This window comes from Nothobranchius furzeri, chromosome 16, assembly GCF_043380555.1.
Source record: "Nothobranchius furzeri strain GRZ-AD chromosome 16, NfurGRZ-RIMD1, whole genome shotgun sequence".
Classification (NCBI taxonomy): Eukaryota; Metazoa; Chordata; class Actinopteri; order Cyprinodontiformes; family Nothobranchiidae; genus Nothobranchius; species Nothobranchius furzeri.
In genome coordinates this window covers 3,503,674-3,530,644 of record NC_091756.1, presented here as the reverse complement: position 1 = coordinate 3,530,644, position 26,971 = coordinate 3,503,674, and the positions used below count along the sequence as shown (strand labels likewise).

General features: G+C 43.9%; 1 protein-coding gene across 3 annotated transcripts in view; it reads left to right on the top strand.

Moving 5' to 3' along the window:
* The window catches only part of ryr2a (ryanodine receptor 2a (cardiac)), a 710,821-nt gene that overhangs the window by 212,020 nt on the left and 471,830 nt on the right, over nt 1–26,971 (top strand). For all 3 annotated transcript variants that reach the window (XM_070545357.1, XM_070545356.1, XM_070545355.1), the window contains exons 39-46: nt 5,163–5,806; nt 7,163–7,363; nt 13,914–14,019; nt 14,141–14,278; nt 16,305–16,432; nt 20,190–20,335; nt 20,435–20,549; nt 25,772–25,904. In XM_070545357.1, the coding sequence (XP_070401458.1) occupies nt 5,163–5,806; nt 7,163–7,363; nt 13,914–14,019; nt 14,141–14,278; nt 16,305–16,432; nt 20,190–20,335; nt 20,435–20,549; nt 25,772–25,904 (1,611 nt within the window). The remainder of the gene's footprint in view (nt 1–5,162; nt 5,807–7,162; nt 7,364–13,913; nt 14,020–14,140; nt 14,279–16,304; nt 16,433–20,189; nt 20,336–20,434; nt 20,550–25,771; nt 25,905–26,971) is intronic.

Below are 26,971 nucleotides of genomic sequence, written 5' to 3'. Positions count from 1 at the left end.
GACTTTATAGTTGTCATCATCAACGTAACATGATTTACAGAATACATGTGACCAACTAACATTTCATGTTCTACCACCAGATGTTTGGATCAAAATGTGAACCAATCAGATCTTAGATCAGGTGAGAGCCAGGCGTTTCCCGTCATGCCCTAGGTTTTGCAGCCGGTGGAGGGCAACTGCAGTGCCTTGCTCCAAAATCTGCGGCCGCCTTGATCTCACGAGGTTATCGTTGCCTACGTAAGCATGACGTCAGAGCAAGACGGCGTCAGACACAAATCTAACCGGCATGCACTGCTCGCCGATCACCAGAGATCTAATCTGCGCGGAACTGGCTCATCTCGAACAAGGCCGATGTCAAACACCTGTGTGACTGAATACAGCAGAGCATCATGGGAAATAGAGTCTCAGTCAATGAAAACAGTACACTTAACATTAAAAACATTCTAAATCAGCTCAAGAGGGGAGAGTAGGACGCCATTTCAATGACTTTTCACACCCTGTGTCTTCACTCAGATTCCAGGGGATTGAACATATTTCATTACATAGAGGAGGTGATAAAGATAAAAAAACTCTGCCAAACAGAACTGTTCTGGATCTATCTACACGTTGAAAACACTCCAACCACTAGGTTTGAATGAGGATTTAGAGATGTCTGTTTCTTTAAAGAAAGCATATACTGCTGGGTTTTTATATACTTCATTGCCTTGCTTTATGATGGCCTTTTTTAGCCTGATGTTTGCAATGTATAAATCTCTCCCCTCGAGCTAATTTAGAATGTTTTAATGTTAAGTGCACTGTGTTCATTGACTGAGACTCTATTTATTTATTGAATCATTACTAGATAAAACAGCAGAGAGAGAGAGAGAGAGAGAGAGAGAGAGAGTGAAAGAGTGTGTGTGAGAGAAGAGAGAGAGAGAGAGAGAGAGAGAGAGAGAGAGACAGTGAGAGTGTGTGTGTGTGAGAGAGAGAGAGACTTTTGACTTTTAAGTTATTTATTTTTCTTTACAAATCAACAATCAGCGTTAATGACTGAAACTTGTTTTCCACTAATAAATCCAGGAAAATTGATAAACCAGTTTAGAAGGTGATCTTTAGGGAGCCCTGTCCATCCAGCAGACAGAGCACCTGCCCGATCCTCCACACCGCTCTAAAGAAGTCCAGGTTCCCAGTAAGTTCATAAAAAGCGTGTTCCATCTTTAAGCGAGCTTCCACCAGGCCCTTCAGGCTCCGCTCAGCATCAGTCCAGCTCTGTCCCAGCATCTAGTTTTTCCTGGTTTTCCAGATGGCTAGTTATGCAAATAAAAAGTTAATTAACAATAGTGTCCATTTTTTCCTGACACTGTACTTTGGCCTGAAAACAAATAAGGGTAGGGTAAAAGCCTCCCCTAGTGCACTAACCCACCGTTCTAACAGTGGTGGGCAGTCAGGGCCAGCAAAGCCTTCTCTGCTGGCCTAAACATACTCAAAAACGTAAATGTATTTTTTTTTCCTTTGGTAAATATTTTTAAATAAAAAAATGTTCACTGGTCTATTTTCTTTATATCCTATTATACCCACTTGGCTGTGCTGCTTCCAGTGTTAAAATACCAAGGCTGGGTGTTATCCAATCAGATTTAAGCTAGCTTGTGTTTTCAGGCAGATTAAGTCTGCTCTAGGCCTTCAGAATCAATCGAGAAGCCCACTGTCCGCTGTAAGTGAACAGAGACGAGCCAGTTGCGATAGCCAATCAGCTCACGAGTCAGCTTGGCCCGGGCCAGCTAGCTGGCCTCACGCAAAAGTTGACATGAACGCATCCTGTGATTGGATGAGCAGTAGTTAGAACTTTTCTAGCGGCATGAAGCAAAATATCAAAACTAAACACGGAGATTTGTATCTATAGGCAGCTATCGGTGTGTTTTTGAACACATGATGGCTGAAAGAGGAGAAGAGACAGACTTGGTGGCAGATTTACTTGCCACACCATTTTCAAGACGGACCTTTCAAGAAAAAGTGGATCTTGTGAGAACAGGTCGTCTGACTCCAATGCTAGCTGGCTTGTCCCAGCAGGGGAAAGGATTTGTTCGTCATTGTCAGGCAAGCAACTATGAACGGTACCCATGGCTAACAGCTTCAGAGAACCGCTGCAGGTTATTCTGCTGGGAATGCCTGTTGCTCGCATCAGATGGATTTGGTAGCATTAAAGCGCGTTAAAATGTACGCCAGAAACACGACCGGGCAGACACGGCTTTCAGCATCAGCCTCCATGTCCATAGAAAAGGATCCACTCATGGACCTGAAGCACACAGATGAACTGTACAGAGCCACTGAGGTTTTCCTGAGGAAAGAAAGAAGGATGGATTTTATTTTCTAATGAGCAGGAGAGGAGGAGATCCATGCTGGACATTTATGTTGGTGAGTAGAAACATTTTATTAGTATTTTTTAATGTTTTGTCATTTCATTTTGTTAATAATAAATGGTAACAAAATAAAATGGCTAAATAAAATAATTCTATGTGTTCTGTTTCTATGCAATTTATATTGTGAATGACGTGGTGTGTGCAGCTGCGCCAACATGTTCGATTGTTTCGCGGTACAATTTTCTCCAAAACAAATGCAAATAATGTGTTTGCTTTACTTATTTATTTTATTGTCTCATCTCTTAAACCCGTCTTTCATTTTTGAGATTTGACGGTATCCGTGGTCTTAGTTTACTACTCTCAACTGGGAATGCGAGTTTGATTATAAAGGCTCCGGAAATGATGTCTTGCCCAGCCACTCGAGTGTGTGTGTGTGTGTGTGTGTGTGTGTGTGTGTGTGTGTGTGTGTGTGTGTGTGTGTGTGTGTGTGTGTGTGTGTGTGTGTGTGTGTGTGTGTGTGTGTGTGTGTGTGTGTGAGAGAGAGAGAGAGAGCGGTTTCTCCAGCTGTGATGTCCTATTGATGGTATTTTAAGGTGTGTTAATTTAGATTGGACTGAATAGGAAATCACTGAAGGCCCAGGGGTGGAATGCACCGCCCGCCACTGCGTTCTAACACCTTAAACATCCCTGATAACCTAGAACAAGCTACCACTAGATGCTCTAGGGTCTCTGTTTGGTTACAAAAAGGACATCCCTCCCCGGTGCTTGGATCGAAGTGGGCTCTGTGTCTGTTCGTAGCTAAAGCTCCATGCATGATCCTCCACTGGAGGTCTGCCATCCTTTTTTTTCACTGGAGACTTATACAAACTCCTCCAGCTCCCCCCAGGGGCATCGTCCACAGCAAACCCCTGAGCCCACCTCGACTCCTTGACTCCTAACAAGGAGCGCCTATTGATAACTTTCACACAAGTTTGATAGAGCTGTTTCTTCCCACAAGAAGGGAAGGAGTCCAACACTGGAGTGTTCGGGTTCAGCAGTGATCCACTCTCCTCCTGCCATCCCTCACCAGCTGCTTTAACCTCCAGAGATGGAAAAACGTACTCACTGTCGTCATCCCATTGGTCAGATAGAGTACAAGTCTCAACGAACGCTCTCTGCGACACAGACAAGGACCGCCGTACCTCCTCCACCACTCTCTCCATCACTCTGGTGGACCTCACATCCACCCGCTCACCAAGGGTTCCAGCCGAGATGTTCAGTAAGTGACCAAACTTTACAATCCCAGCATCGGTGAACTTCACTTTCAACGCAGACAAAGTTAAGATGCCAGCTCGAGAGAAGAAGTCGTTGTCAAACAAGGGTTCTTGTAGCAGCCATGTCCCTGGTTCCGTGTCAGAAGTTCTGGAAACCGTCAGCAGCTAAAAGGTGTCCAGCACTGATGAGAAGAATGGACTAATCCTTGTCAGATCCACCACCTTCCGATTCAACAGGCAGGGGGAGCCAGCAGAGTCTGTCACCATAAAGAAGCTTCTGAGCTGTCTGTAAGCTGAAGGCTGCAGTTCTAGACACCACGTCTATTAGTCCTTGTCCTCCCTCTGACACAGGTAGGCAAAGAGCCAAAGCTCTGATCCAGTGGTGACCGGACCAGAAGAATTTCACCAACAGCTTCTGAACATCTTCCAGCAGACCCGGTGGTGGAACCAGTACAATCAGTCTGTGCCACAGAAACGAGGCGACCAGGTTGTTTGCTATCAGAACCCTGCCCCTGTAGGACAGCTGTGGGAGAAGCCATTTCCATTTAGACAACCGCGCCTCCACCTTCTCCAGCACCTTCTCCCAGCTCTGTTTCTGAAACCTTTCACTACCCAAGTACAGCCTAGTGTTTTAATCTAGTTGCAACAGAAATGCTGCTAAAAACACACAATTATGTCTAAGCTGGAAAAATTAGAATACGGTGTAAAATTACACTGATTTCAGTAGTTTAACTAGACTGAGAGACCATTTAAAGGCTCAGGAACCTTTACAGGTGTTTCTATTTGCAATTATAAATTTTAGCTGATTGGGGTCTTGTTAAATATCACTCAGTGAGCTTTTAATAGTCTAGATAAGTGTAATGTTCCAGTTTGTAGTTCCTCCTGTTGAGTGTCCATTCATTTCAATTATTCAGTTTTATAGAAAACATTGGGACATTTATTATATTCCAGTCATTAGTCATTTATACTTCAGTATTGTAGTGATTTATAGTAAATTAAGGAAGTTTAATTAAGAGGGGAACCCATTTTTCTTGCATTCTTTGATGAAAAAAGTAACGAAATAGTTATTTTTCTTGGTAATTAGTTACTTTTATAATCTTGTAACTTGTTCAGTAACAGAGTTACTTTTTGGAAAAAGTAATTAGTAACTATAACTAATGACTTTTTTAAAGGGACGTTCCCAACACTGCTGTTAATAAACACAACTCTGCAGCACAAGAGGGCGTTGCTCATCTGGTTCAAAAATGTTTCCCGAGACTATTTCATGTCTCAGTTTGGCCGGAGTAGCTCAAAGGTTGTCACCAACACTTATTTGATAATGGAAGCTCAGGTTGTGTTTATAATGTACTTCATAAAGGAAAAACAAAGATGGAAACCTAAAAAGACATTAAAACAACAACAATAAAATAAAAAAATAATAACCATCTTTCTTTCAAGCGTTCTGTCTGCATTTGTTTTTTTATTTTTCTTTTCTTTTTCATTTAATGCGATGAAAAGTCACCAAACTTTACTGCAAATCAAAATTGCATTGAGTTAAATAAAGGAAACCGGTTTGTTTTCCTTTCCTCCACAGGTTTGCTTCGTGTGGGCTACTACGACCTCCTCATTGACATCCACCTGAGGAGCTATGCGACTGCTCGGCTTATGATGAATAATGAGTACATAGTCCCCATGACTGATGAAACCAAAAGTATAACTCTATTTCCAGACGAGAAAAAGGAGCATGGCCTGCCAGGCATCGGACTCAGCACATCGCTCAGACCAAGAATGCACTTTTCCTCTCCAAGTTTTGTACGCTTGGCCGGATCGTTGTGTCGTCCCAACAGCAACTTGGAATCAGGGAGCTGCTTCAAGTACAGCCCCGAGTTCCCCTTAGATGTGCTAAAAGTGAAAACTATTGAGATGCTGACAGAGGCCGTGCAGGAGGGAAGCATGCATGTACGTGATCCAATAGGAGGCAGCATAGAGTTTCTTTTTGTGCCCCTCATAAAGCTTTTCTACACCATGCTAATCATGGGGATTTTTCAAAATGGGGACCTGAAGAACATACTAAGACTGATTGAGCCATCTGTGTTTGCTGAACGAAAGGACACGCAAAACGAGATCCACAGGAAAGTGGAATTTCTGAAGAAATTAGAAACGGGGGAGGATGAGGAGAGGAACCTGCCGAAGGAAGGGCTTTTACAGATGAAGCTACCAGAGCCTGTAAAGCTCCAGGTAAGACTGAGCACCTAAAACAAGCTGGGATCTCCAGTTGTTCTCTTCAGTGGTAACAGTGGCTGTGAAAGACTTCTGTAGATAAGGTTAGAAACATGTCTGCAACACAAAAGATAAATAATAATTGAAGTTTTCCATGCAGGCTGAACATGAAAACAGTCTCCTACATCGATCTCCTGCATAAGCTTCTGATGACGGTGAAACGCTCAGATTAGAAAAGCCTGACATTCATGGAGTCAGCCACCTTGACTTGCAATGGGAAAGGCTGTTGTTGGGTTAGCATCCAGGAAACAGCAGAGAACATCGCCACTAGCAGAAGCTAACCCTTAGCATTAGCAACTCCACCACATAGCAGAACTCCTTCAGGCTTGTGTTATTTGTGGAGATGAAACATCAACAATGCAGAGCAAACGGTGTCAGGGGTAGAGTCGTGTTGCTGTTAGGAAATAAGACTCCAAATCCTGCTGTCAGAAGCTCAACTCTGACCTGGTTCACTTCTAGTTTCTGAAACTGGCGCACCAGAGCTTTTTACGACTTAGAAGGCATTCAATCCTACTGCAGAACTCTGCAAACTGTATAAATCATGAGTAATGTTGATATTTAACTTCTACAATAAACAAATAACCAAATCCTTTAATAGATAAAGTTTTTAACATTTCCTTTATTATAATTCAACACAGATGAAAACGTTGCTTTTTATTATTGATTCAGAAAAGTTAAATAGGTTCATGGGGTCCATTAATCTTAGTCTTCCAGTAACCTGTTGAAGGTTCTATGACTTGTCAGAGGACCAGGGATCTATACCCTGTGACCTATCGGAGAACCCTGGGACCTATCGGAGAACCCTGGGACCTATCGGAGAACCCCGGGACCTATCGGAGAACCCTGGGACCTATCGGAGAACCCCGGGACCTATCGGAGAACCCTGGGACCTATCGGAGAACCCTGGGACCTATCGGAGAACCCTGGGACCTATCGGAGAACCCTGGGACCTATCGGAGAACCCTGGGACCTATCGGAGAACCCTGGGACCTATCGGAGAACCCTGTGGCCTATCAATTACTCATAACCAGTCAGAGGACATTACACCTGACCTGTGACCTCTCAGAAGACTCATGACATATTGAAAAACCTGTGACACCTGTGGGAGGACCCATGACCTATGACCCTTGAATGAAGCTGAGCTTTCTGACACTGGCAACAGGTTTTACTCAAGGATTTCTTGGTAATACAAGAAGGGAAAAAGGCCACTTTATGAGCTAGATCACTGATTCCATGTTAGATTTAGTGGTTTGTTTTAATCAAGATGAAGCTTATGTGTCTGTATTTCTGTCTGACCTGTATGTGTCTGTGTAGATGTGCCACGTGCTGCAATACCTGTGTGACTGTCAGGTGCGTCATCGCATTGAGGCCGTGGTGGCCTTCTCTGATGACTTTGTGGCTCGTCTGCAAGACAACCAACGATTTCGCTACAATGAAGTGATGCTGGCTCTCAACATGTCCGCAGCACTAACAGCGAAGAAAACCAAAGAGTTCAGATCTCCCCCACAAGAACAGGTAGACTCAAAACAGTTTGACCAGACCCTGGACAGAACACAATGACTCAGTAGCACACAGGCAGGGATGAAGCATGGCACCATCAGGGAGGTTTAAAGCGTTTGAGACGTAGTGGTATGCGAGTTGTTTTAAAGATGTAAAACTATAATTGAATCCATGTTCCAGACAGTAAATATGTGTTGAAACAGAAATGATGGAAAATCATCTACAGCAGCAAAACATAGGCTTTTATTCAGATTCAGTTGTTTTGTTTTCCCAGTCCGATCCATTCTAACTTCATTTATAAAGCACATACAACCAGCACAAGACCATGGTTGTGTGTCTTCAAAAGCAAACAAATAGGACAGCAGCAATCAAACCATATAAAAATGGACAAAACATAATAAAATGCAGGCCTGCCAACCTTGTAAAAAATTTTTGAGCACCACTTGTGCAACGTTTTTTTGCGGACTTTTGCAACTCCATTGCTTTTCACGCTGTAATCTCCCCATTCACTTGATGAAACATTTTATACACACACACACCGCTGACACGCGCATGCGCGCACACACACAGTTTACCTTACCAGAACAGCAGCGAGTGGCGAACCGGAGGGAGAGAGGAGCAGCGGGCAGGACGAGGCAGGGAGGAGGGGGGCGGGGGTGTTACGCTATAGGTTAGGCAGGATAGTTTTTCTCTGCTTTTCTACGACGATTGGCTTAAACTTCTTCACCACGCCGCTGAGTCGTGCTGTCAGACATGAGTACCACACGTGCATATTTTCCACAGAACTCAACTCACGTATCCGCAGCTTTTTGCGTAGTTTAGAGGGGTGAGTCGTACCGGCGTAAATAGCTGCCAAAATGCGAACTGGCTACGCAAAATGTGTCCAGGTAGGCAGGTCTGAAACCGAAATGTGTTTCTGTGTAAAAGTTTTAAATAATTCTGTTTCATGTTGTAGACAGCTTCCTAAATGGCTTCAGGGTTTAGATCCAAAAGGACTCATAGATCACAGCTAAGACCAGTGTAGACTGTTGGTTTCTTCAATTAGCTACAATCTTCTTAAATCAGATTATATGAATGTTATTTTACAAAAATTTACACTGCTGCCTGTTTCACACCTAATGAAGATTTACAGCTCTAGCTAACTGTAGCATTTCAGGGCTAGTCAGCAGTCAAGTCCAGCAGGAATTTTTAGAATGTGATGCTGATGTTGATGTAAAGTTTTATTCAGTGCCTCATTAATGCCTTCTTGTGGCTCTTGGAGAATACAGATGCTTTTTTCTCCTCTCCCTCCCTCCTCATCCCAAGGCTCTTTGTCCTGTCTTGTGTGCTCGGCGCTTTCTGCATTTTTTCTGGAAACTGGAAATTATTAAAAATGGATCTGGTCAGTTGGTCTCTCAACGCGATCGACAAAATCTTCTCAACGATGAGAACGGGAGAAGGGACTCCCAGATGCCCCTCTGGGACAGAGCCAGCTGGGTATATCATGGACTCCTGGAAACAGTGGAACCTGATCTGCCTCTCTCAACTGTCTGTAGAGGATTCTGAAGATGTTTGGATATTCGTCGTTTTGGTGTCGGGATTCCTGCTGTTTGGCCTGAGCGGTTACCTGGCTTGCCGGAAAATTAACGAGCTTTCGAGGAATATTGGCTCAATCCCGGAGCTCAGGGATGGAATGCATCATGCTGTGAACGTACAAACTCATATAATTGTCGAGATGAGACGTAAGCTTGGAACTTTGGCTGAGATTCAGGCTCTGGCACAACACGTGGATACCATCAAGGAGCGAGTGGACGGATCAGCACAGATTGGGATTGATTATTTACGCCATTATTGGATCTAGAGGGGTTGTAGACCAACAGAACACTAAGGCAGAGAGGAAATTATCATTTTCTGTCCCCAAAACAATTTTTATCTGAATCTGGTGCCCTTGAGCCTGTGAGGCTGAAGTGATAACTCCCCCCTCAGAAGAAATGTGGAATGCTGCTGTTGCTATGGAAACTCTTTCTCCCTATCCCAGGCTGGGCGGGACTGTGACCGGTGAAGGCCGTGGAACCGTATCTAAGAGTCAATGTGCCCTCTAACCCATTATCTCCCTCCCCTGTCCATACGGAGGTGATGAGCGCTGCCCCATGCGGCTGCATGCACTGAAGTAAGGAGAGTGCCAACCCTACCTCCCCACCTAGTGGACACTTATGTTGTGTAATGTCTGAAGTCTGTGTGCATATCTGTCTGAGGTGTTACCTCTCTGTTGAGGGTAACTCTGAAGTGCCTTTTTTTTCCCTCTCCCTGACTGTAATCATATTAACCCTCTTAATCTATTACGGTAGTGCGACTCGGGTTGCGAATGACCACAGTCACCAATTCTTGTCATGTGTCTATGTATGTATGTCTGATCTCAGAATTGTGTGTATTGAAACTCTAATTTCCCTCTGAGATTAATAAAGTAATTTTGAATTGAATTGAATAGAATTTTTGTGTACGGCTGTAATCTACTCAGGACTTTTACTTTGACATTATCCCTATGACCTTGTTCATCAGGATGTTGGACCAAATTGGCCCATGCATTGTGGATTTTATTAATTCTTCTCCACAAACTGTCTCTGTTTCCTTTGTTTTCAAACATGCAGTTGTTGAAACTATCCTTAAAAAAAACCAGTCTGGACTCCTCTCAGCCTAAAAACTACAGGCCCATTTCTAAATGACCCTTTATCTCTAAAATATTGGAAAAGGTTGTGGCAGATCAACTGATTACTTTTCTGGAATTACTCAACAGTTTTGATAAATTCCAGTCTGTTTTTTATAAAAAGCGTTCAACAGAAACAGCTTTGCTTAAAGTTTCCAGTGACATCATGATGGCTGCAGACAACGGGGAGTTAGTATTGTTAGATCTTTCTGCGGCTTTTGACACTGTTGATCACAGCACCTTAATTAACAGACTTGGTGACTCGGTGGGGATCTCTGGAACTGTTCTAGACTGGTTTAGTTCGTACAAGTTACAGTGTCTGTATAAACTAAATCATATCAGATTCTACTGATCTGTTGTTCTGTGGGGTACCCCAAGGCTCTGTTTTGGGTCCACTGTTGTTTCGACTGTACATACACCCTCTTGTTCAGAAAATTGATTCTTTTCATAATGTCTCTTATCACCTATATGCAGATAACATTCAGCTGTACTGCTCCTTTAAAGAGCAAATTGCAGGTTAGAATCTCCCATGAACCAACGTTTAGAGACACATAATAGAAACTCGTTTTAAACATTTTTAACACAAACATAAATTATTTAGGCTTTTATAGTCATTTTTGTGAGAAAGTTTTTTTTTTTTTTGCCAAACCAAGTGACGACAGCTGCTGGTGTCCTGTTAGCTTAATCCAGAGAAAATATGGACTCTAATGCGGCTCTGACACAGAGGAAACTTTAAATGTTTATAATTCTACTTCTGATGGACCAGAACCACAAAGTTATGAGTTTGCTGCACACCCCAGAGAGCAGAGACAAACCAGAGGGAGTAACCATCGGCCAAAGCAGAGAGATTGTGGAGAAGCAGCGGGGATGGGGGGGGGGGGGGCATGTGAGTTAAGGCTGATTCGTGCTTCTCCGTCAGCTCCGCAAGGAACAGACACGCATGGATTGACGGAAGCGTTTTGCCCTCATACTTCTCCGTCTCCTGGGGAGGGTTGCAAAGCAATTCCACGCCAGGACACCAGAGGGCGTAGCGCTGTTCTGTGGTATCCTGTCATGTATCCGGTCCAAGATAGTGTGTTTATATTGTTTTTTGTATATAAGAGACTTTTTATCACTGGCAAATTTGTCTCTCCTCCTCCAGCTCTTCATGCACTCGCCGCCTCTAAACCCACGTTGCCTGTCATTTCCATCCACAAATAAAACACTTGCTGCGTAACTTTTCAATCCTCCAGTCACGGGGGAATTAAACGTTCATATTTTTAGAGTTTTTCACGAGGTATTCTTCAAGCTTCTCCATGTCTGCCACTAGTTATTCTCGGCTCTAGGGCGCAATGGCGGCGGTGGAGACGACAGCGGTGCCTTGACCAGTCATAAGCTTGCGTTTTCCGTCTCGATGGACGGATGTTTAAAAAAGTGGGCTCGACTCCGTACGTACTTGCATGCCTGCCGGGGCCCTACGCAAGGACGGATAATGGCATTGTGTGTGCCCACACTGACGCAGACAGAGAAGCATGAATCAGCCTTTAACCATGCTTAAACTTGTGTGCTAGCATCACAATATAGTACAGATTACTATCATGTACCAGACAGTTAAAATAGTATCGGTCAGTTAATATAATATTAATACTAATGAGCATCTGTCAGCTGTCTCATACTCGTTCAGATCCGTTCACCTAACGCAGTTTAGCTTAGAGAGAGGGAGAGACGATTGTCATCCAGTTCTGGAGCTCATGCGGGCTTCTGTGAGCTGGACCCGACCCAGAAACCAGCTCCACTGGCCCGCTTAGCCACGCGTCTTCTGGTGGTCGGTTATGACCTGGTTCTGATGATGATCTGAGTTCCAGCAATCCACTTTTAATTTTTAAAACCCTCCACGGGTCTCCAGACCCCTGCGCGGACCTCCCTGAACCGGTACCGACCAATGTGGGCTACAGAAGTCTGTCTTTTCAGCTGCAGAAACACCCTCAGGCACGGCGATAGAGGCGTTGTTCCTCTTATCTGGAAACCCGTGGACTCGATGTCCAGACAGGCTGGAGTCGATACAGCCTTCACACACTCTAGTTTATCAACATGAACACAACCTAATACCAGTAAACACACACTGACTGGATCACATGACCTCTACCCTAAAACTAGCCACTCTCCACACTGAGCTGAGGCAGCCGAGCTTCTAACTCTCTTTGGTTATGTCAGAGGTTCACATTTAGAAGAAAGAGAAAAGAACTTTTTACTAGAAAACTCTGCTGTTATGGATTTTAAAACCAGATATCAACAATAAGCTTTTAAATAGTATTTTTTGGACAGAATTTCATATGAATTAGAAAGAAAACTAACCTGCAATTTGCTCTGATTCGGAGTTCTATAAACTATCTGAATTACTAGTGTCGATCAGCTATCAGCAGCTGGCTAGAAGAAAACTTCCTCCAGTAAAACTCTGAAAAGACAGAATTTATGCCCCTGATCATTGCCCCTGAGAGCACGGTTCCCCTGATAAGCCAACAACTTGGTCATTTATGTTCTGCTATCAAGTCAAACTTGAGGAATTTGGGTGTTATTTTTGACTAATCAATGACTCTTGAAGGTCACTCAAAAACGTTGGTCTGAAACAGTTTTTACCACTTAAGAAATATCTACAAACTGCAAAGGTTGGTGTCAAAACATGAACTTGAAATGGTTCTCCATGCCTTTATCTCCTCCCATCTAGATTACTGTAACACACTCTTCACATGTTTTAACAAAAAGCCCTGACCGCCTTCAGTTGGTCCAGAACTCTGCAGCGAGGCTCCTAACTGGAGCAAACAGAAGAGCACACATCACTCCTATTCTGACGTGTCAGCACTGGTTACCCGTTAACTTTCGAGTTCATTTTAGAGTCCTGACTAGAACTTTCAGGGCTCTACATGGCCAAGCTCCTCCCTATATTACTGAACTGTTAAAGCCTTATGTTCCAACCCGAGCCGTCAGGTCCACCCACCAGAACCTTCTAGAAGTTCCAAAGACCACACTGTAATAACAGCTTCAAAATTTGTTTCAATTCAGTTTTCCTATTTCAATTAAGTCTTCCTGTTAAGTTTTCATTGTTACTTGTTGTTGTCATGCTTGCACTGTAAGTGAGGAGGGCGGTTGCAGGAATAAGACTGTTGTGCCATTCCACATCACTGCTCAAATCAAAGTGGTGGTCCATGTTAAGTGCTCTGGACTCAGTTCCCAGTGTTCCACTCCTGCTGGCGGCCTGCAGTCATGCGGTTTATGAGGCATGAGTTAGCCAACAATTTTCAGTCTTGCTGCTGTTTCCTGCTTCACTCTTTACCTGTATTGCTCAGCAACAGCTAATGACCTGCTGATTAAAATCAAAGACCCACTTCTACAATGTGGCTTTTAGACAGTGACTCGTTTTAGTGTTTTGTTGTGTTCTTAGTATTTCTCATGTTTTATCTGCTTTTGATCGCTATTTTTATCCTCTGTTTTAGTTGCTTAGATTGGTCGTGTTTTGGTCCAGCCTGTGCAGCACTTTGAGCAGTTCCCATGCTGCGTTTTAAATGTTCTATTTAAATGAACGATGGTATGGTAAACCTTTACCTGCATTGCTCAGCAAAAGCTAATGACCTGCTGATTAAAACGAAGTGCGTTGAATCAGAGAAACAACTAAAACCAGCTGGATACCGGGCATGGGGAAGAGAGTTGTCCTCCCCTGCTTCAGACAGTTTGATGCAAAAAGAATGACTGCATTATATTCTGTACAATAATGTAATCCTGATTCATTCTCATGTGTCCCAGTAGCTGCTCCCAAACCCCGTGTTTCACTTTGTATCTTGTGGATATGCTTAATTCGTTTTAAGATATTTTTGATCCTGATGTATGGTTTTGTCCATTTTTCTGTAGATCAACATGCTGCTGAACTTTAAAGATGAGAAGCAGGAATGTCCATGTCCCGAATACATTCAAGAGGAGCTGCTGGACTTCCACGAAGATCTCATGAGACACTGTGGTGTGTTTCACAACCCACTAAACAAATAATTAGCAGAAAATGACAAAACCAAACCATTAGAGTAATGTTTTCATGTTCCAGAGCTTTAAGCCTTTGTTGTTTCATTACTATGTTCACATAGAGCTGGATGAAGAGCGAGGGACTGACGGTGACAATGATTTTACCATTCGAGGGCGGCTCATGCTGCTGGTAGAGAAAGTATCGTCCCTGAAAAAAAACAAGGGCAATGTGCCAAAGGAGAAGAAGGACCGGAAACCCAGTAAGTCCTGTGCACTAAGACACACACACACACACACACACACACACGCACGTACACGCACACGCACATGCACACACACACACACACACACACACACAGTATCAGGTGTGTTTCCATTGTTAGAACTTTGGGTAATTTCTGGGAGGGAGGGGGAATCGAGCAGGAGATGAGATGGCCCCGTCCTCTCAGCCGTTGTGTCTCCAGACAGGTGTTGAGAGTTTAGTAACGGCAATTGGTAAAATAACCCTGAAGACCTGGTAATGGAAACCCAACTCTTCTCATTACAAAATAAAATCAACAAAGAAGTCAAGAAAAATAAATATACCGGAACTTACATTTAGGTGTTTTAGATTTTTTTCTCGTATTTTCAATTTTTTTATGGAAAATCTAGAGAAATCATGCAGTTCAAATCTTTGTTGGAATATTTGTGTCTGAAGCTCTCTTTCTAATTTCTAATTGATTGATTGAATCTTTATTTTGAACATTAAAAAAACTGTACATAAAAATAAAGGAAGAAAATAAACAGAGAAAAAACAAACAAATAAAAAACAAAAAAAAGAAACACACTACAAGTAATGTTCAAGAAGGAACATTTTTCCAGCTCAAAAACAGTTTTAAACCAAAGGTTCCTTTGTCTTAAGTCACAAAAAAACAGGTTCAAAAATTATGGATGTTGGCTTATCTGCGATGGACTGGCTGTCTGTCCAGGGTGTACCCCGCCTGATCGCTGGAGATGGGCACCAGCCCCCCCGCGACCCTACGTGGACAAAGCGGGTTCAGACGATGGATGGATGGATGTTGGCTTATTTAATTAATTTCTTAAGATTACTAGAACTCCGTAGTACCACCACACCTACATGGCAGCCATCTAAACAGTAATTGAACAAGCCAGAGATGAAATTTCCTCTCTGCCTTCAGTACAGAGTGGGCCATTTTAATGGATACACTTTGATAAAATGGGAATGGCTGGTGATATTAACGTCCTGTTTGTGCCACATAAAATCTAAGGCCGGGAGAACGATAGAACCCCTGGACTGCTGCCCAGACTGCCCAGACTGCGGGCAGCTTTTTAGCCCTGACGTACCTCGTCTGGGAGATGGGACTCAGCTGCATTCCTCTGCAGCCTATAGAAGGAGGGAGGGCAGCATCCTGGCAAATGGGTGTCCAGAGCTGTCATCAGAAGACAACCAGTAGCACCTGGCTCCCTGGGATTCAGAGGCCAACTGGTGATCGTAACACTCGGTAAACATGAATCCAAATAAATAAATGTCTTCTGCATCTTCCAAAGACGGCAGCAACAGACACATAATCTTCCACTGGTTCCAGGAATCTGTTATGTATTCAACCGGGTGTGTTCTGTCAATACAGGAAGGAGCTTCCTTCTCCATTCATAATGTGGAAAATAGTCTATGAATTGCATTCAGAAACCAGCTCACCAGATCCACGATTTAGAACAATCCAAAAAAATAAAAATGCAGGTAGGAGCTCTGGATGGACAGGACAGCACAGAGAAAGGCAGGCCGGATAGGGTTAGAAGGATAGAAATTGTTTGCTCCCCTCGAGAGCTAGGAGAACTGCTTTCAACATTTGTGTACAATTAATTAATTTGAACTGAAAAAGTTCAGTTGAATCAGTATTGTTGGAGTTGAAGCCAGAATCACGACTGCAGTGTTTCCCAACCCGGTCCCTCAGGGCACGCTGTTCTACATGTTTTCCACGTCTCTGCTTTAGTACACCTTATTTACATCGTCTCCTCAGGAGGATATCAAGTGCGGCAGATGCCTGTTAATCACTCATTCGTTTAATTCAGATGCGTGGCAGCAGGGAAACACTGGTGTTTGAAAGGACAACATAGAAAACATGCAGGACAGTGTGCCTTGAGGACCAGGGTTGGGAAACTGGTTTAAAGGATTAAACGTTTTTAGGACTATTGTAAAAATCTGATTTTGTTGTTTTTTGCTTATTAATGAATTCATATAACAAGAGCTGAAGTTCTGCTCCTCATGTGTTTTTCGTGACTCTGCAGGTACGTTACAGCAGCTTGTTTCTGACACGATGGTCCGCTGGGCTCAGGAGTCAGTTATAGAGGATCCAGATCTTGTCAGGGCCATGTTTGTCCTGCTGCACCGGCAGTATGATGGGATTGGAGGACAGGTATGTTTGTCGTTCCATTAGTATTGATTGGACGGGGTTTGAGTAGCCCTGCTCTAAACTATTTACCAACGTTGAAACATACAGTCGGACAAAAAAGTATTTAGCAGCTACCAATTTTAAAGTAGCCTGTAGTTTTCATCATAGGTTTACATCAACTGAGAGAGACAGAATGCAAAATAACATCGAGAAATCTTTTTGTATGATTTTTAAAGGGTTTATTGTTTCAATGCAGCATTAAAGTACACTGATCCTGTTTCTCCAACATATTCTCACACCCAAGGCGTCAAAACATGACGCGTGTGACCAAGCCTCAATATATGACGATTCGGGACGCCCCAGCGCGTCTGGAGACGACGATCAAGGACACGCTGGATCACGTGGCTCTGCTGGCGTCACTGTTTGACGCAGGCGGTCACACGGACATTATTGGACTATTTAACCTTCCCCTCACCCCAATCCTAACCTTAAGGTCCATAAACTGTGACCTTAAGGTTAGGATTGGGGTGAGGGGAAGGTTAAGTAGCTCACAAGTAGTTCTAATAGATAATCTGCTCTTGGCAAACAACCTAAACAATTTCTATTGTTGGTTTGATGAGCCATCAGGCAGGCCTCACTCCACGTCCAGCCCCAACAATAGAGACATTGGTCAGCCACTCCCCACTACAGAGCCATCACCATCACTGTGGAATTTACCTTCATCACCCTCCCCCCCACTCCCCACTCATGAGGTCTTCACATCACACACCTCCACCACAAACCTACACATTCATGAAGCAGGTGTAAAGAAGCAGTTCAGGTCTCTTAACACACGAAAAGCCCCGGGCCCTGATGGCGTGGCTCCTGCCACTCTAAAGCACTGTGCTGAAGAGCTGGCCCCAGTGTTTACGAGCATCTTCAACTCCTCGCTGGAGGCATCTCATGTGCCTGCCTGCTTCAAGATCTCCACCATAGTCCCTGTCCCCAAGAAACCAAGAATCACTGGACTAAATGACTACAGACCTGTGGCTCTGACATCTGTGGTCATGAAGTCATTTGAGCACCCCACCTCAAGACCCTCACAGCCCCCCTCCTGGACCCCCTGCAGTTTGCATACAGAGCAAACAGGTCTGTAGACGATGCAATCAACTTGGCTCTACAATTCATCCTGCAGCATCTGGACTCCCCAGGTACCTATGCCAGGATATTGTTCGTGGACTTCAGCTCTGCATTCAACACAGTCCTGCCAGACCTCCTCCAAGACAAAATGTCCTAGATGAACATGCCTGACCCCATCTGCAGGTGGATCACTGACTTCCTGACAGACAGGAAACAACAAGTCAGGCTGGGGAAGAACGTCTCGGACCATCAGCACCGGCTCACCACAGGGCTGTGTTCTTTCCCCTCTGCTCTTCTCCCTGTACACCAACAGCTGCACCTCCAAGCATGAGTCTGTCAAACTAATTAAGTTTGCTGACGACACCACCATCATCGGACTCATCTCTAATGGGGATGAGTCCGCTTACAGAATGGAGGCTGAACGGCTGGTGTCCTGGTGCAGCCACAACAACCTGGTGCTTAACACCCAGAAGACAGCGGAGGTTGTTGTGGACTTTAGGAAACACCCCCCACCCCCACCCCCCATCGCCCCCTTAAACCTGTCTGACACTCCCATCACGATGGTGGACTCATGTCGCTTCCTGGGCATCACCATCACCCAGGACCTCAAATGGGAGCCCACCATCACCACCATCAGAAAAAAGGCCCAGCAGAGGATGTACTTCCTGAGGCAGTTGAAGAAATTCAACCTATCACCACAGTCGATGAGGCAGTTCTACACCGCTATCATCGAGTCCACCCTCACCTCCTCCATCACCGTGTGGTACGCTGGAGCTACCACCAGGGACAAGAAGAGGCTGCAGCGTGTCGTGTGCTCTGCAGAGAAGGTCATTGGCTGCAAACTCCCCTCCATTCAGGATCTGTACACCTCTAGGACGTTGAGGCGTGCAGGTCGGATAATAGCTGACTCGTCTCACCCTGGACACGGTCTCTTCGACTCGCTCCCATCTGGCAGAAGGCTCAGATCCATTCGGACCAGAACCTCTCGCCACAAAAACAGTTTCTTCCCCTCTGCAATTGGACTTTTGAATGAAAATCCTAGGGCAGCCCACTCAAATCGATTGGTCCCAGTCACGTGACCCAATGCTGTGCTTGAACCATTCAACAAATACTCAGATTAATACCTACACGGAGTAGATAGCTTGGTCACACGAGTCATATTTTGACACCTTGGGTGTGAGAATGTGTTGGTTTCTCTTCCATACATTTCTTTGACATTTAACTATCAAATGAGTCTGCTACCAGTTAGTCTCAAAATAGGATAATGATGGTGTCTGCCCTATTTCTTCTAATGTGCAGGATGCACGTTTAACAGAATTAAATAGAATTCCAGTTTATCCAACATGAGTACAGATTATAGCAGCAGAACACACACATCTTCATCCGGCTCTTGGAGAGTACAGACGCGTTTTTCCTATTCTCCTCCCTATCTTATCCCAAGGCTCTTTGCCTGTCTCTGGGTGTATGGCTGCTTCTGCATTTGTTCTGGAACACTGGAAACTGAAATTAGAGGGGTTGAGGACCAACAGAACTTGTAAGACAGAGAGGAAATTATCTCTGTCTGGCCCCAAAACAATTTCTTATCTGAATCTGGTGCCCTTGAGCCTGTGAGGCTGAAACGAATGTGGAATGCTGCCGTCGCCATGGCAACTCTGTCTCCCAATCCCAGCCTTGGCGGGACTGCGAGCTGTGAAGGCCACTGAATCGTTTCCAGGAGTCGCTGTTCCCTCTAAACCCAACGATCTCCCTCCCCTGTCCAAACGGAGGTGACAAGCGCTGCTTATCGCGGCTGCATGCACTGACGTGTGGAGAGTCCCAAACCCACCACCCTACCTAGTGGACACTTACGTTGTGTAATGTCTGAAGTCTGCTGCATTTCAGTCTGAGGTGTTTTTTGCGGAGCACAGCTGCCCTCCCTGTGGAGGGTAACTCTGAAGTGCCTTTTTGTTTCCTCCACCTGACCCAATCCTCATGTAAACCCTCTAATCTCTATTAAGGTAGCGCGACTTGGGTTGCGAATGACCACAGTCACCAATTCTTGTCATGTGCCTATGTATGTATGTCTGATCTCAGAATTGTGTGTCCTGAAGCTCTAATTTCCCTCTGCGATTAATAAAGTATCTTTGAATTGAATTGAATAGAATTGAATATTTATATTTTAGAGGAAAGAATCAGGGCACATGTGAAGTTTTAATTTAGTTGTTTTACACCTTTACATCAGTAGGCGCCCAACCTGGCTCACTTTTAGTGTTTAGCGTGAATTGGGCCGTGGCCTGGGATGGTTTCAAAATTCCCGGCCTGAATTACTGTCCCAGTCCGCCCCTGGTGAGAAGTTTGGGATCAGGCCCTCCACACAGCAGGCCTTTGCTCTGTAGGATTGTGGTCAAACAGTATCGGTCTCCGGTTGCAGGCAGCAGTGTCTTTGCAGCAAGAGTTGAGGTTGAGAAATAACTCAGTACCATCCGTCAAATTCCATTAGTCAAAAACTTGCCATGTTTCAAATGAAAAGGACAATTTAAAAATCAGTAATTTCAGTTTGTTGGATTGTTCCCTCTGTCTATAAATTACAGCTTTCTCGGTTCTGCGTAGTCTCAGTTTGTACGGGAAATGTGTGCACTTGAGCAGGACGTAGTTAGAAGTATGAATCTGTGTAACCATGCAGGTGCGGGCTCTTCCCAAGACTTACACCATAAACTCCATATCAGTTGAAGACACCATCAACCTGTTGGCTGCTCTGGGTCAGATCAGATCTCTGCTGAGTGTTCGGATGGGAAGAGAAGAAGAGAAACTGATGATCAGAGGCCTCGGGTAAGAACCAACTGATAAGCTTCTACACACTGACTCTCGTTTGATGGGATGTAGAAAGTCCTTTTACAAAGACATGAACTTAGCCCCTTTCTTCTCCAGCGATATCATGAACAACAAAGTTTTCTACCAGCATCCCAACTTAATGAGAGCTCTGGGGATGCATGAAACTGTCATGGAGGTCATGGTGAACGTGCTCAGTGGAGGAGATTCCAAGGTATGTACCGTATAGGTCCTTAACGGGTGAAGCTTAAGCTCAATGCTCTCATCTACTCCACTATGGTTGTGAACCAAACTGACTCACTCGGGAAGAAATTCTTGTTTTATTAAACTACTTTGTTATGATTTCTGGCCAAGTTTGACCAATCAGAATTTGACCCGTTTCTGAGGCCTAGTCCACATGTAGCCGTTTTTTTTTAAACGAATGTCCGCCCCTCCAAAAACTTGCATCCACACCACCTCGTTAAAAAAAAACTCTGTCCACACGTACTCGGATAAATACGTTGTTAAGGACATGCCAGACCTGTAGGCGGCAGTACTTCCCCCGTTCTTAACCTCGTCCTTCGTCTGTGGTCTTCCGCAAGGAGCAGTAATTCCGCTTGCAAAAACAAACAAGCAAAAAGCGCTTGGACAATTGATGGATTGAGTAGTGACAGAGCGCAGCTCTGAGGGCATCCATGCTGTCGGCTAGTGTAAACACAGGTCGCACACGTGATGTCAGCATTTGTTTGTCGCGGAAAGTGACGTTGCGGACCTTAAAACTCCGGTTTTGTCTGTCCACACGCAGACACCCAAAACGGAGAAAACGCAGATCTTCACTTTGGCCGGAGTTTTTAAAAAGATCCGTTTTCGTGTGAAAAAACTCCGTTTTCGTGTGGATGGCAGGCGAAAACGTAGAAAAATATCTACGTTTTGGCAGATCCCCGGCTACGTGTGGACAGGGCCTGAGTCTTTTCCAACATCCCTCAGAAAGCCACGCCCTCCTCAGATACAAAGATGTCTTAAAACTCTTATGTGAGGTGCACATTAACCTAATGAGTATCTTATTGTAATGTTTATGAGTGTAAACAATGATTAACATGTTAAATCAACACATAGTGATTTGTGATATAAATGGATCATTGTAAGAACAATATTCATTTCAAATTAATTGATTTAAACACAGATTATTCAAACATTTCATATAAACATCTTGTTCATTCATCACATGATTTTTGTAACTTATGAGTGTAAAATCATGGAGTCTTCACTTGTTCAGAGTGAAGAATGTTGACGTCTGGCTTTCATGCAGAGAGTGCAGGAACCTTGGCAGTTTCGTAATGTCAGAATCTGTGTCAGCTTTTTTTCTGAGCGTAAGTCTAATGTAAGTGTGTGCTTGCTCGTTAACGACTCGTTTTTTGACTGAGAAACTCTGACAGCTCACGCTGAAATGGACGGTCTATCAGTGCCGCCCTCTCGGTCTGCCAGGTGACGTCTCTGTCAGAAGCGTTTTCCTAACAGGAAGTGTGGATGAAATTAGTCTCCACCCATGCCTTGACTCCCACTTTAAATTAGGAGCATTGTGGCCGAACACACGTTCCTGCTCATCCACATAAACCTGAACAGTGCACCTGTTTGTCCGTCTGTAATTAGATGCCTAAATGTGGCTTGCTGAAGAGGTTTTGTTGTAGACAAATGGCCCCATGTAGGAACATGTGATATTTCAGCTTTTTTAAAATAAATGTACAGAATTTTTAAAAACTTTGTTTTTCTGTCAATGAGGTGCTGTGAGTACATTTATGTGGAAAAAAATATTTAATTGATTTTAGCAAATGGATGCAATATAACTAATAGTGTAATACTCCAACACCAACTTCACTGTTTTCTGGGTAAATCTCGGCTCCAAGCGGGTTCCAGTCTCCTGCAATATTAGCGGTGACTGTGGTGTAATTCAACAGAAGATTCATCAGAAAAATCCACCTTCTGCCACTTTTTCAGCGTCCATCCTTTTAGCAGGCTGCGGGACTTGGCGAACACCACACGGTTTTTCAATTGTCTTTTGTTTAGTGGTGGCTTGTGGGCACCGATTCGACCATGGAGGCCATTTTGAGACGGAATATGACAAACTGTCCTGGTTGACACGAGGATTTCAGGTGACCAGGTCTCCTGGAGCTCTGCTGCAGATGAAAATGGGCTTGCCTTGGATTTTTGAGCCAACAAACTCTCTTCTGTTTTTACTGACTTCTTTTTTTATTGACTTCTCTTTTTATTGGCTGTTTTATCTTTTGTTTTGATTTTAGGTGTTTCTGTTTTATGACCATTTTAATCTGTGTTTAATGTGTATGTATGTGAATTTGAATGGCCTTTTAGGTTTAACTCTGTGCAGTGCTTTGGTCAGCTGAATTGCTGTTTTTAAATGCGCTATATGAATAGAATTGGATTGGATTGGAACAAACGGTCCTCTCGAGCAGTTGTCTTGTGGGCTCTGCCTGACCTGGGCTTGTCAAGAACTTCTCTAGTCTCTTCAAATCTTTTCTTTCTCCTCTGAATTTGATGCTGAGACACACTGAAGGTGTGTGCCAGGTCAGTGGTGGATTTGGACTTCAGTCTCTTGATAACCAACACTTTAGTCTTAGGATGAATCTTAGGCATGTTTGCAGAGATCTAGTTGCAGTTGATGGGTCTAGTGTACTGGGGTTATTTTCATACACACCTGACAACTAATTCATCCATTATTAGTCACAGGTGAAGCTCATATGACAAGGCAACAACACTTATGTCTTGGCAAAAATCGACTCAATGGGCTTTACCAAGCAGTGAATATTAGAACCCTTTTTGTTGGTTTAGTTTTGCATTGAAGCATTATTACAAAAGCAGTTTGGATTAAAATGACCCATTTCTTGGAACTAAATCTGCATTAGAATTATTTTTAGCAGCACTTTAGGTCTGTGCACAAGCGACAAGACTTTTGTCAGGAACTGTATGTTTATTAGCCATATAAGACCTTTAACAGACTAAAAAGGTTTTTCAAGGAACTAAAAGTAAGTAAGTGATGTGCCAATCCCTCTTAGAAAACTCAGTTCCCCAAATAACTAGCAAAATAAGGTTATTCAACAGAAAAGCTTCTCCAGGGCACTGAAAGTGCTTCCGAGCACTTAAAACCAGTTTTATTTAGAGTGTAGGATCATTGGGACACTCAAACCCCTCCACCAGGGTAAAGCCGGGCGTACACTGTGTGACTTTTTCACTCGCAGCGTTCAGCTTCAGCTCAAACTGTACGACTTCCTCGCAGAGCAGATCTCACGAGCCATGTGCTCACACTGTACGACCCAGTTCTCGCATGCGACCTGAATGCTCACACTGTACGTCTGGTAGCAACACGTCGGCCCTAAAAATATGCTAAAAATAGCAGTTTTTACTCAACACGTCAGGCTTTTTTGTCTTGTTTTGCCTGTTGTCCTTCGGGAGTGCTGCAGGAGGACACACAGGGATTTATGGGGGTTGGATGAGGAAAACGAAATAAAGAAAGTAAATCTGTGTTTTGTGATCAGTTTAATTTGACATGAACACGACAAACACGCTTTCTTGACAATCTTTGTGAGTAAAAAAACGTGTAGAAACAAAAACGAACAGCGTGTGTTATTAGGGAAGTAGCGAGCGACCGGCGTTGATGCAGGATTGCGCATGCGCCGTGAGCGGTTCTGATACTTTTTGGATCGCAGCTGCTCGCAGCGCCGCTTCAACAGTGCGATACCCTCACGAGGGACGAGCGAAATATTAAACACACCAGAAGTCTGTGCGACCTCACGACTGCTGATTGGTAGCTGGCCACGTGGTGTTAATCGCCTCTCGTAACCCCCTGTACACTACACGACTGCTCGGCGCAAAACTTGCCCCGATGTCGTGGATTCTCGCACGAGTGGAAAATCGGCTCAAAAAAGTGAAAAAGTCGCACAGAGTACGCCCGGCTTAAGGTGGCAGGCCAGGGAGGGGATAATCAGTGCAAAACTATTTACAGAGTGGGCCATTTATATGGATACACCTTAATAAAATGGGAATGGTTGGTGATATTGCGTCTTGTTTGTGGCACATTAGTAGATCTCTCTCTCTCTCTCTCTCTCTCTCTCTCTCTCTCTCTCTCTCTCTCTCTATATATATATATATATATATATATATATATATATATATATATATATATATATGTAATAGAAAATACTCTTTTAATCCCACGGTGGGGAAATTCACTCGCAGTGTTGCCAACTGAACCCGATAGAAAGTAGCTGGAGTTGACCCAAAAAGTCCCCCAGATGTCGCCAGATGATGTCACATGCTAATTTGCATATGTGTGAAGTTATCAGAAAGAAAGAAAGAAAGAAAGAAAGAAAGAAAGAACATTTTTTATATCGATCAGGCCCCATTGGCGTTCATCCCCCCCCCCCCCCCCCCCCCAACATCTAAAATGAAAATAAATAAATATGTATGTATATATCCCCTAGATCTTTTTCATTGAAAATTTTTAAAACATGTTGGTCTGTCTTTGGGTTAAAATGGAGGAAAATAAAAACTATTGTATTAGCTACAATGATAGTTTAGTATGAATAAAATGGCCCAAATTGCTTTCACGTGTAAAATAAATCCTAAAATTATAATCAAAGCTATATTAAGACAAGTTTGGTGTGGTGATCCAAACAGTTCTTTTTTAGGACATAGCTCAGACCTCCTGTTCTCCTCATTCTCATATGGCGGCAGCCGCAGGGGGTGCACGATTTTAACTCATGACAAAATAACTTGAGGTGATCAGTGTGAGGTAACCACAGAAATCTGGATTCTGGCCTGGCTCAGCCTTGCCAGGTACCTCAACAGAGCAGGGACTAAAATGGAGGAGAAAGTAGAGGGAAAATACCGAACCGTGCCCTTGGGAACAGTGGTCGGGCCGAGCTGCATCGGTCTGAGTTGTTTTAGTTTGTGGAAAAACACAATTCTTTTGTTAATCTGCCGAGAATCTCTACACGAAACTTCTACAGAAGTAGCAAAGGGTTCTCCAAAAATTTGGATAGGTTGGTCGCTAAGAGCTTTTTGGATAAAAAGTTGTTGATGGGGTTGAAAAGTCGTTAGCAACAGCAACAAAGTCGCTGAGTTAACCTTCAACCACAAAAACCAACAAATTAAAAGCAAACTCGTGTGTCCAGAACTATGCAGCTTAAGCCAAAGCGTTCAGATGAAGGCAACTGGACTTCTTTGGTTTCTTGAAGACATTTCTCTTCTCATCCGAGGAGCTTTGTCAATTCTACCTGGAATATGGGAGAGCGAAGCTCATCACTTGTAAAGTATCGTCACTGTACAAAAAGCTACCATAACACGTTTTCATCTCACAACTCATTTGTTTATTCAAACAACTGTATGCATAATTCACAAGAATTAGTATCATTTTTAAAATGAAATTCCTCTTCATGTTTGCAGGAAATAACCTTTCCGAAAATGGTGGCAAACTGTTGTCGTTTCCTGTGCTACTTTTGTCGAATCAGCCGCCAGAACCAGAAAGCCATGTTTGACCATCTTAGCTACCTTCTGGAGAACAGCAGTGTTGGCCTCGGTAAGTTAACAGAAGTAGGAAAATAAAGTTTATATATGTTTGAACAATCATGAAACAGTCACAATTATGAACTTCATTAAAAAAAAACAAAATAGAGGAGAACGAACAGAAGGATGGATGTCTGGAAGGCTTGCACTAGAGGGAATAAAGCATAAAAATAGATCATTTAAATCAGGGATTCCCAAAGTGTGGTGCACGCACCCCTGGGGTGCGCGAGCTGCTGCTAGGGGGTGCGCGAGGTGAAAAGTGTAATGGCTGCGGAGCTCAGAGAAGTCTGTCATATGTCACCATTAGCGTAGCCAGAAACTCATTTGTGGGTGGGCCTAAGAAAATATAAGTGGGCCCAATAAATGTAATTGAAAACAAGAATATTTTTGCGCGCGTGTCCTCCACATGTGCCCTAGCTTCATAATAACAATGCGCCGAGCTTCAGCACTCTGGCCTGCGCACGCCGATATGTTCCGTATTTGATCATTTTTAACGGTGTCGGAGGAATCTGAAGGTGGTGAGTCATTCTGGCAGATTGTAATTAACACCTGTCTCATGCAGGTGTTCTGACGTTGTAAACCTCACACACAGAACATTGTGGATGTAACAAAATAAATCAAGACATGATTCTTTTAACAGCGCTCTGAAGATCTGAAGTTCAGAGTGCGTCTGTCCAACACATTCTCACTCCCAGCGCGTCAAAAACAAACGCTTGGTCAGCCACCCTCCACGTCAGACCCCTGACGCCAAAAGTGCCCTTTTTCGTTACTTATGTGCGAAAAGGGGTTTTCCCCTTATTTGACTGCAGATCCCAATGCAGCGTTACACTGACGCGATAGGATGTCCGCAGCCAGGGCACCAAACAAGCTCATTGTGCCTCACCTTAGCCTTGTCCTCTTATTTAACCTTCCCCTCACCCCTATCCTAACCTTAACCATCTTGCCAGCGAACACGTTAGTGATGTGTCGATCGCTCTAAAAGCCGGCTCTATGAAGTGAACGGCGGGAGCCGCCTCGTGATTGGTCGAGTTTGGACCGAGCCAACGCGAGGGGGAGGTTTCAACTACCACGGTGAGTAGA